General features: G+C 50.9%; 1 protein-coding gene across 1 annotated transcript; it reads left to right on the top strand.

Moving 5' to 3' along the window:
* The first annotated feature begins 266 nt into the window (after positions 1-266).
* Positions 267-2,448, top strand: LOC124682219. The gene is made up of 2 exons (XM_047216950.1): positions 267-1,467; positions 2,119-2,448. Exons 1-2 carry the CDS (start codon positions 346-348, stop codon positions 2,446-2,448), a joined length of 1,452 nt encoding a protein of 483 aa, XP_047072906.1. The 5' UTR covers positions 267-345.
* The last annotated feature ends 8,805 nt before the right edge of the window (positions 2,449-11,253 follow it).

The following is an 11,253-nucleotide window of genomic DNA, read 5'->3' as shown; positions in this document are numbered from 1 at the left end:
TATTTCACATGGTTGAAATTTCCTAGCTACTAATTCTCCGGAAAAGGTCCGGCCTTTGCTTCCTGGGCATGAGCTAATTACATCCGGGGCGCTAGGAAAGTCAGCAGCCATTGCTTCTTGCAGCTGGCTCAGGACAGCAAGAAAACCATATTTTAGCCTTTTAAGTGTCCTTCTCTTATTTTCAAAGGTTTGAAATTTCCAAGGTATTTTTTTTAGAATCAGAAAATTTCCTAGCTACTATTTCTCTGGAAAAAGTCCAGCCCCTTGCTTCCTCCCTTCCAGGGCTTGAGATAATTACAACCGGGGTGCCGCTTGAACTCGTGACCGCTTGGCAAGTCAGCAGCCATGGATTCCCAGCTGCCACCGTTGCCGGCCACACCCACCACCATAACCTGTGTCGGCGATGACCTCCTCCGCGAGATCTTCCTCCGCCTCCCGGCCCTCCCGAGCCTTGTCCGCGCCGCCTTCGCCTGCAGCGACTTTCGCCGCGCCGTCCGCTCGTCCCCCGCCTTCCGCCACAGTTTCCGTGCGCTCCACGCGCCGCCTGTCCTCGGGTTCTTCCTTGATCCAAACTTTGAAGTGGCCCCGGCCTTTCCCTGCCCTTGGCGCAGCGGCGACCCTGAGCTCGACCAAGCCGATGTCATTGACGTCTGCTTCCCACACTCGATTCGTAGCCGTCAGGGCTACTTCATCCTCGACAACGTGAGCGGGAGCACTAGCGCCTACTACAACCCGCTAATGCAGGCGCTGTATTTGGACATCCATTACATCTCTCTTCATTTCTACACTCTCTCCTCCGAAGATGGCCAGGCGCCGCCCCGTGTGGTCTGTGTCATTCAGGTCCTCGGAGGGTGGGCACGTGCCGCCGTCTTCTCATCTGACACCAAGGAGTGGCAATTTTTTCCGGAGAATATGCTGACAATAATCGATGCTGACATGGCCGGTAGGGTGATGCGAGGGCTCATCTGGTGGCCAAACTGTTGCCTGGAAAAAACTGTGGTGCTCAACACCGCGACCTTCCAGTTCTCTCTAATCGACGTGCCGAGTCCTTCGATCAGAGAAGAAGAGTCGTCATATAAGCTTGGTGAGACTAAGGATGGGAAGCCCTGCCTGGTAGATGTAGAGGGTGACAAACTTGTTTCTTATTTCCTGACAGCCGACGACGATAGTGTCATCAAGAGGTGGATGTTGTACAAGGAGTTCCCGTTGGTCCCGATTGTTAAGAATCTCACTGGATTCTCAAAAGATGAAGAGCTCCGTCATGTCTGGCCGAAGGTTGTGACGGTCATCGATGGCTTTGTATATCTGTCTATTTTCTACTACAAGGACACACAATCTTCTGAGTTGTATCTATCCTTGTGCCTGAAAACATCGGAGATATGCAAGCTCTTTAAAGGTGCATATTGCTACAATTTGCAGAGCCATCCCTACGTCATGGCATGGCCTCCCTCTTTGTTACAAAGCAAGGTGAGCTTATTCTTATCTGTGAAGTATTCTTCTCGGTGTTTGTAGATTGTATGGATTTAATTTACTTGGGAGTATTGGATTATTGTGTTGCTGCAAAAAATTTCTATCAGTTCTTATCACATCGCAACATGTAGTTTGACAATTCAATTGCATACTGTATATTTGTACGAGGATGCAATGTTCTAAGTTTTACCTTGAGTTTTGAGTGCTGATTAGTGATTATACTCCCCGTCCACAAATAGTGTACTTTCAGGTTTTTGGATAAGTCAAACGTTATCAACTTTGACCAGTTTTTTTAGCAAATAGCATCAACATATGTGACATCAAATTACTATATTATGAGACTATATTTTGAGATGGATCTAGTGACAGTAGTTTACTGTCATAAATGTTGTCACTTTTTCCTAGAAAGTTAGTCAAAATTGATAAAAGTAGACTTATCCAAAAACCAAAATGTAGACGGCGGGAGTACATGATAGCACAAGGATATTGTAGTGTTGCATTACATATTTGAGCTCTGAAATTTTTGTCCACTAAGAAGCATACTAAATTGGTGATGTATTGTTGGAAACTTGGAATTTATAGCCGTGCACAATCTGTCCATGCAAACACTTGAATTCTTACATCCACTGAGATCCGTCTTTGACACAGGAGGAATCAGAAACTGAATTCACTGAAGACAGTGTTGCAGACGATGGTCATGTTGGCACAGAGAAAGCTTCCTCTGTGCTTGTCGCGGCACTGGAGTCTCTCAGCCAAGCTCTGATGGATGACGGTTGTATTACTAAAGAAATAGTTGCGGCGGTACATGCCAGCTTGCACCCCAGCGCGGATCAAGATGGCATCACTAAAAATGTGATGGCGACGTTAGATGCCGTCTTGCGTCCCAACGAAGACGGTGATGGTCTGCTGAGCAAGATCACTAGTTTTGATGCACAGTTGATAACTGGAAGAGACCGTATCTTGAGGAGAAGTGTATGACTCCGAGGTCCAGAAATAAGCGAAACCTGATGATGAAACGGTGCTAAGTGCACAAATGGAAGCTGTCAAGACTCAAGTGCTTGTTGGAAGGCGGTGTGTGTATTCTGATGTGTGTGTTGTGTGTTTGTTGTGATGATACAAGCTTCTGGTGAGATGGTTAGTATTTCAGTTTTTGAATGGTGTAAAGAGCTAGCGTATGTGTAATTGTGTATGCTAGTCTCATATACTGATTCCAATGATTGGCGTAACCATCAGCTCCTTCGGTATGATTAAGCCATGGATTTGCTTCTCATCTTCCAGAGGGTATGTATCTTTTGCCGTGCATATTCAGTTTGAGCTCCACTCTGCTGCTTTGGGTCAAAGGTTCTCACGTAGCATTAAGCTTGTTTGATCCATCTGTAAGAGAAATGCTATGGAATAGATTTGAGAGTGGATTTCTTTTTTATTTCTTCTAATAGTAACTTGATTCATTTATGTGCCTCGTCTGTTTAGGTGAATTATTAGTCTCTGTTTTTTCTCCTTCTGTAGAACAGATTATGAGTCTAAGACTGGACATTGATGCGAATTCGAAGAGTGATGTGGTACATCATGCATCACAAGCGACAGGCTAGCCAACCATATTCTAGCGCCCAGTGTAAAATACGGGTGATATATAGCCCACCTGTGACAACCTGTGACAATGATGGAATGCTAGAAGAAACAAAAAGAACGCTGCTGAGAGGAGATGAGCTCAGTGTAAAACACGAGCTCTCTCTGATCCATGGCAACGTCCCGGTCTGGATGAAGTTTGGGTGCCACGCCCATGTGCAGATTCCTCCGTTCATCATGCTCTTCATCAACTCGCAAGGCTTTGGCATCCGCACAGAGGTGGAACCAGGTCAGAGGGTGGGGGGTCCTTCCTCGCCCCCACCCCTCCACCCAACCCCCGCCATGACAAGGACAAGGAGGAAGATGAAGACGAAACCCTGGACTCCGATGATGACCGCTGGGACGGACACCGCCCCGGACCCGGACGGTCTCCCTGTCCTCTTCTTTAAGAAGTTCTAGCATCTGGTTGAACATGGGGTTCTCCATATCCTGAATGACTTCATCCTTGGCATAATTGATATTGCCCGCCTCAACTTTGGAGTTCTGTCCCTCATTCGTAAGGTGCCGGGAGCTGAATCCATCACCCAATTCAGGCCCATCGCTCTCATCAATGGATTTTCAAGATTGTTGCTAAAGCCTTCGCCTCCCACCTAGATCCTATTGCCAACCGGGTGATTAGTCCCAACCAAACTGCATTCATCAAGGGTCGCTTTATCTTAGATGGGTCACTGGCCCTTTTGGAAATTATTCACGAGCTAAAAAGGAAGAAACTTGGGGCAGTGCTACTTAAGCTTGATTTCGAAAAGGCCTATGACCGAGTCAATTGGAACTTCTTGTCAGTATCTTGCACTGCAAGGGCTTTGATGCAGGCTATATCCACAAAATCTCGCAGTTTGTGTCCGGAGGGAAAACATCAATCTCAATCAATGGCGAGATTGGACCTTTTTTAGAAATAGGCGAGGAGTGCGTCAAGAGGACTCACTCTCTCCCCTGTTATTCAACTTCATTGGTGAAGCTCTTTCTGGGATTCTCTCGGCTGCCTACCGCGTAGGGCATATCCGGGGGGTCATCTCACATCTCATTCCAGGGGAAATCTCGCATCTCCAATATACGGATGACACGCTGATCTTGTTCCAAGATGATGACCTCGAAATCGCAAACCTAAAGTTCCTTCTTATGTGCTTTGAATATATGTACGGCCTATGGACGGACAGTGTAGGGCCGCTGATATGCTGAATTGCAAGCTGGGATCATTCCCATTTGTTCACCTAGGCCTCCCCATCTCCGACCGAACGCTAACCATTGACCAATGGCTGTTCTTAGTTAGAAAGCTAGCAGGCAGATTGAAGCATGGATGGGTAGGTTCTTATCCTCGGCTGGTAGGCTTGTGCTACCCAATGCCTGCCTTGACAGCTTGTTGTTAAATGTAGTTAGTCCTGGTGTTATCACCAGAATTTAACCGAGTCAGAGGTGGGCCGCAATCAAGATGGGCTTAAAGGAAGTATACATGGAGGATTACGTGAATCGGCCTGTTATACCAAGTTGGGTTTAATTGCCCTTGTATCTGTAAAATATTAGATCACATCTTAGTTTAGAAAGTAGAGTCTTACTCGTGCACGGTTTGGTGCACGCCCACATTAGAAAGTCCGCTGGACTATAAATATGTACCTAGGGTTTATGGAATAAACAACAACTCACGTTCAACCCCAAAACAAACCAATCTCGGCGCATCGCCAACTCCTTCGTCTCGAGGGTTTCTATCGAGTAGCGACATGCTGCCTAGATCGCATCTTGCGATCTAGGCAGCACAAGCCCCACGTTGTTCATGCGTTGCTCGTATCGAAGCGCTTTTGATGGCGAGCAACGTAGTTATCATTAGATGTGTTAGGGTTAGCATTGTTCTTCGTTTAAGCATGCTTACGTAGTGCAACCCTTGCATATCTAGCCGCCCTCACGCCTATCTCGGGTGTGGGGGCGGCACCCGCTTGATCATTATTTAGTAGATCTGATCCGTTACGATTGCTCCTTGTTCTACAAGGATTAGTTTAATATCTCGCAATAGTTAGGCCTTACAAAGGGGGAGGATCCGGTGGCACGTAGGGTGGCGTTCGCAAGTCCTAAACGGGATGTTCCGAGGATCAACTTCATGTTGGTTTTTAGGCCTTGTTTAGGATCGGCTTACGAGCACCATGCGTGGCCGCGAGGCCCAACTCTGGAGTAGGATGATCCGATTATGCGGTGAAAACCCTAAATCGTCGTAGATCTCATTAGCTTCATCTTGATCAAGCAGGACCACCAAGTATTCGTGCACCCCGTACGAATCATGGGTGGATCGGCTCTTTGAGCCGATTCACGGGATAACTCTGAGAGCCGATCGAGGCTCGTATTTAATGTTTACATGTATGCCTCGCAGGAAACTAAGCGAGGCATCCCCATCACCTTCCCGACCGGGTATAGGTCAGGTGGCACGCCCTTGCACTTCGCATCGCCGCGTGTGACCGAGAAGAGCATTGTGGGCCGTCGCTCGGAGGGGTCTCGGCCAGCCGCAGCTCTAGGCTCTTCCCGGCTCTACGGTGTTGACAAGGCCGCTGCCCGCCGGTGGGTTTTGGCGGTCAACACATTCCGGCACGCCCGGTGGGACAATCGTCTGCATCAACCACATCGCCATCTACATCCGAGATGGCGGACGCGCACGCTCGATCACCTACGAGGATCCGCCCGACGACCTCAAGAAGCAATACAACGAGATCAAGGCCACCCTCGAAGCCGACCTCATCGGCTCTTTTCAGAGAACCCGTTCCCATGGCATCAGATGGAAGGGGTTCTCACCGCAAGGTGCGCTCGATGGAATAGACCTCTCTACCCCGTCGGAGGAACGCACCAGGGGTCTGCGGCAGGAGATCAACTACCTGGTGGCTCACTCGCTACACCGCCACTGCGAGAACTTGGTCAACGTGTTGGAGCGTGTCGCTCGCGCGTGATCCAGGAGATCATGAGCCACCAGTACTCGCCGTCAGGACCAGCTCTCGGGACTCATCAAGGAGAGTTGCCACTCCAGTCCCGTCCACCGCTGCCATATGCGTTGGCAGCACCTGCTGAAGTGCCGACCACACCGGCATTCCTCGTCTACAAGATTGGTGGCGACCCTAGTGACTACCAGTTCTTAATGGAGGCGCCTAAGGAGATCCCTCAAGGATACGCGTGCATGTATGTGCCGGATTGTGGTGACTGGGCACTCACAAACCAGGCCACAACATCGGGGACTCCGGCGAAGACAGGAGGAACGTCGGCGATAGAGCTTGAGAAGCAGACGTGGCTAACTAAATACGCCACACCGACGAAACTCCCGAGCCCAGCTCCTGCAGCTGGCTCAGAGCTGGAAAAGAAAACATGGCTGGCCAAGTACGCCACCCCGGCGAATCTTCAGAGTGCAACGCCTACGGCCAGCACAGCGGATCAGATCAGTACCATCGCGAGAGACCGGTTCGGCATGATGCCGAAAAGAAGGGCGGTCGGCTATTCCAAGCCGTACCCCGACGATTACGAGATGATCCCGCTGCCACCTAAATATCGGCTCCCCGACTTCTCCAAATTCGGTGGATCGGATGGCTCCGGCTCCATCGAGCACGTCGGCCGATATTTGGCTCAACTAGGACCGGCTTCGGTGTCGGATCAGCTACGCGTGAGGCTCTTTTCACGGTCCCTCACGGGATCGGCTTTTGGATGGTACACCTCTTTGCCGGCAAACTCCATCCAGGCTTGGAAGCAATTGGAAGAACGAGTTCCATATGCAATACCATTCGAAGCTTCCGAGTCCGGCATTGCCGATCTAGCACAACTACGTCGAAGCGCGGGAAACGGTGACGAGAATACATCCGGCGCTTCAGGAATCTTAGGAACCGATGTTATTCGGTTCGTATAACTGAAAAGGAAGCGATCGAGTTGGCGGTAGCAGGCCTTGCAACACAGCTCAAGGACATGGCCTCCCAAGCAGATTATCCCTCGCCGGCGCACATGGTTCAGAAACTATCGGCATATGAACAGCGCCACCCCGACCTGTACCAAGACAAGTTCAAGCGTGCGATAGTTATGGTCGATACGAGAGGAAGATGAAGTGCCTGCGGGAGACCAAGAAATAGCAGATGGCCGAGTGGACTCGGGGAGGAACCCCGTGGCTCGCAAATGGGTAAAGCCACCGGGGCCGCCCGAGGGATTTGATTTTGACGTGACCAAGACTGAACAAATCTTCGACCTCCTGCTCAAGGAGAAACGAGTTGACGATTCCTGAAGGTCTCAAGTTCCCCACGGCGAAGGAGCTAAACGGAAAGCCGTACCGCAAATTCCACAACTCGCTTTCCCATGCCACCAACGACCGCCGGGTGTGGCGTCGGCACATCCAAGCGGCGATAGAGAAGGGGCGGCTAATTTTCAACCGAGTACGCCATGAAGGTCGACACCCAACCCTTCCCCGCCGTTAACATGGTAGAAATCACCTACCCCGAAGGTTGCCAGCCGGGTCCCTCGTTCGGCATCAACATGGTAGGACTCGGAAACCACTCGGCAAAGATGGAGATGAGGGCAGCTGCTCTCATAGCAAGGATACGAGAGGAGGCCGCTCCACGCGATCGGCTCCGTCATGATGGCAAGCGCTATGTCACGGAGGGAGAGGTGAAGAATATAAGATATCGGCGACCCCTCTCCGATCACCTCCTCAACAAATATGTGAGTCGGTATGACCAACGCCGACGGTCCAATTACGATGATAGGGGAGATCGTCCGGCTAGAGAAGCCGAGAAGATATCGTCGGCGAGGATCGCGATGAGGAGGAGCACGAGCGCCGTGCCACGGAAGCATCAAGGGAGCAAGATGACAACGCCGGACATTGGGACTGCCCCTTCTTCGGACACTCGCTGGGATTCGGGAATGAGCCGATTGCCCACAATCGGCAATTGCCCGAGAATGCAACAATAAAAAGAAGGAGGCAGCCAACGTGTCCGTGTTCGAGCGCCTAGGGCCTCTCCCGCCACAAAGCAAACGCGCCGAGTCACCTCGTTGGGCAGATCTTGAGGATTCGGAAGACGAGGGAGAAGTGAAAGAAGACAGGTACCACCGGCCAAGGTGGTGCCCACGACGGACTCAGCCGTTCCCAAAAGCGTAGGGTTCAGCGATTGCGCGGCCTGGAGGAAGCCGAAAGGTTGTACCTGCATACGCTAAGGAAGGCACGGCCTGATCTGGCCGCAAAGGTTCAGCGAACCCTGGATGAAGAGGGTCGTCCACGGAAAATGGAGTGGCGCCCCAAACGAGGAAAGCCGATGATGAGACATCGGCCGGCACAAACATGGTACTCGTCTTGCCGACGAGCTTAGCGCTCCACGACTCTACGGAGCACTCAAGGTGGACGACAGCAAGCGCATCAAGTCAGAGGTCGGGTTGGTTTTATCCAGCCTGACCAAGTAGCAAGATCAAACCAATGAGCAAACCAGGAGAGGCTGATCCTTGTGATCGGCCCCAAAAAAAAAAAATTTATGAAGGGACATTACAGGACCTTCAGTCAGCTCTCCAATGAATATGGAGGCCGATTCCAGCAATCGGCCAAAATTACTTTCACCACATGTTCCGCTTGCGTTCAGCACCGATCTGCTGGGCGGTGGCCACGTCGGCGGATGAGAGTCGGCGTGGATTTTTGCGAAGCCGACGTACAAGTGCGGTGCCTCGGCTATCCATACAAGCCGATATCTGCAGTCATCCAGCAGGTATCGGCTCGGGGGGCATATAATCAGATGAACATGTGCAGATAAACATGTGAGAACATACGTGCAAGGAAACATTGGGGGCCGACTAAGAGGAATCGGCCAAATATAAAAATATATATATGAAAATTCGAAAATTTTTCGAACACAGCCGATGCAGCAGGCATCGACTTAAGGATATGAAAGCCGATGCATGGCCATCGACTCAAGGGGAGTAACTCGTTACGATCGGAGGGTCAATGGAGCACAAAGGGAGATTTTTTATGAAGGAACTCCTCAATGGAGCGAGTTTGGAAGCTCAGATCCTCTCTTCAAGAACAATATCAGGAGCAGCATGGGCGGACGGATCAGGTCAAGGATGGATGACATTAGATTCACCAAAGGAAAGGAGCCAATCTAACCAGCAAGAACTAAAGAAGCTCGGGGGGCAGCTCACCTTGAAGGCTTTCCGCTCAGAGAAGCCGATTTGTGTTCAAATCGGCTGACGCTGCATAAGGAACTTCCCCACACACGATCAAGCCCAGGTCTATGCAGCTCATTTGCGTATCCTCGTCTCTGTTTTGCCTCGGCTGAGACTCGGGGGGCAACGAGCACGGTAGATGCTCCATTGAAGGACCGATTGAAGTACCATCGGCTGATCTTCGTTGCAACCTTCTTCACAAAACGATGAGCGCTCGCTAAGGAGTTGAAGAATAGAAGGATGAATGTCGAAGGACCGATGTGTTGTTATCGGCTCATTACACATTGGCGAAAGGGATGAATCGGCAAGGTCAGTAGGAGGGGTGAATCGGCTCAATTAAAACTCAGAAGAAATCGGCAAAATCAAAGTGGGGAACAGTTCTTCATTGATAGGCGGGATTTCTTACATAAAGAGCTAATTGCCCTCAAAAGGAAATACTAGGGGATACATTGCCCCATCTACTACTACTGACCCTATGCTAGAGGTCCTATCTACGGGCCGTCACTTCCCTCATCGTCATCCTCAGAGCTCTCATCGGCACTGCTGCCGATGGGCTCCTCGTCGCTACTCCCGTAGCCCTCCACGGGGGCTTCATCCCCGTCTTCGTCGTCGCTGGTTGTCGTCGTCCCACCACATGCGGAGGCGCTTCGGCCGGTGGGTAGCCCTCGAGGAGTCGTCGTCGTCGTCCTCCTCCTCCTCCTCTTCCTCCTCCACCACCCCCTCGGAGGAGGTGAAGTCGTCCCGGGAGAAGCGATCGTCATCGCTCTCCTCCTCCGATTCCCCGTCGGCGAGGAAACGGAGGTCGCTCTCCCCGTCCGTCGAGGACCGGTCGTCCTCGGACCGGATGGAGAAGTCATGGTCCGACTCCTCCCCGGCCGCAATGGCGCGACGGGTGTTAGCCGCATGGACCGCCGCCGGGTTGTGCTCCGGCGTCGGCTCGCGGGACATGGAGGACCGGCTGGAAGGATCCGATAGGGCGAGAGGAGGAAGAAGACATGATGGCGCGAGGAGGTTTTGGGACTGCTAATGCGAGGGGGATGCGGAGCAGAACTGTTCATAGCGGTTAAATAAAAGGGGATATGGTGAAAATTCAATGCCACAGCGGTTTCCGAGGAAGTGGTGTTTGAAAGAAAGAGAAAAGACCGCCAAGTCACGCGGAGAAGTTGAGAAGGCAAGTCATCATCATGAGGGATACTGCGACGGTTCTGCCACGACATGACCCGACGAAGGAAAGCAGAGTGATTTTGGAATTACCAATTCCAAAACCAGGGGGGCATGTGTTATCACCAGAATTTAACCGAGTCAGAGGTGGGCCGCAATCAAGATGGGCTTAAAGGAAGTATACATGGAGGATTACGTGAATCGGCCTGTTATACCAAGTTGGGTTTAATTGCCCTTGTATCTGTAAAATATTAGATCGCATCTTAGTTTAGAAAGTAGAGTCTTACTCGTGCACGGTTTGGTGCACGCCCACATTAGAAAGTCCGTTGGACTATAAATATGTACCTAGGGTTTATGGAATAAACAACAACTCACGTTCAACCCCAAAACAAACCAATCTCGGCGCATCGCCAACTCCTTCGTCTCGAGGGTTTCTATCAGGTAAGCGACATGCTGCCTAGATCGCATCTTGCGATCTAGGCAGCACAAGCCCACGTTGTTCATGCGTTGCTCGTATCGAAGCGCTTTTGATGGCGAGCAACGTAGTTATCATTAGATGTGTTAGGGTTAGCATTGTTCTTCGTTTAAGCATGCTTACGTAGTGCAACCCTTGCATATCTAGCCGCCCTCACGCCTATCTCGGGTGTGGGGGCGGCACCCCGCTTGATCATTATTTAGTAGATCTGATCCGTTACGATTGCTCCTTGTTCTACAAGGATTAGTTTAATATCTGCAATAGTTAGGCCTTACAAAGGGGGAGGATCCGGTGGCACGTAGGGTGGCGTTCGCAAGTCCTAAACGGGATGTTCCGAGGATCAACTTCATGTTGGTTTTTAGGCCTTGTTT

This window comes from Lolium rigidum, unplaced genomic scaffold, assembly GCF_022539505.1.
Source record: "Lolium rigidum isolate FL_2022 unplaced genomic scaffold, APGP_CSIRO_Lrig_0.1 contig_7103_1, whole genome shotgun sequence".
Taxonomy (NCBI): domain Eukaryota; kingdom Viridiplantae; phylum Streptophyta; class Magnoliopsida; order Poales; family Poaceae; genus Lolium; species Lolium rigidum.
Note: the sequence above shows the minus strand (reverse complement) of the source record. Positions and strands in the feature narration are given on the sequence as shown.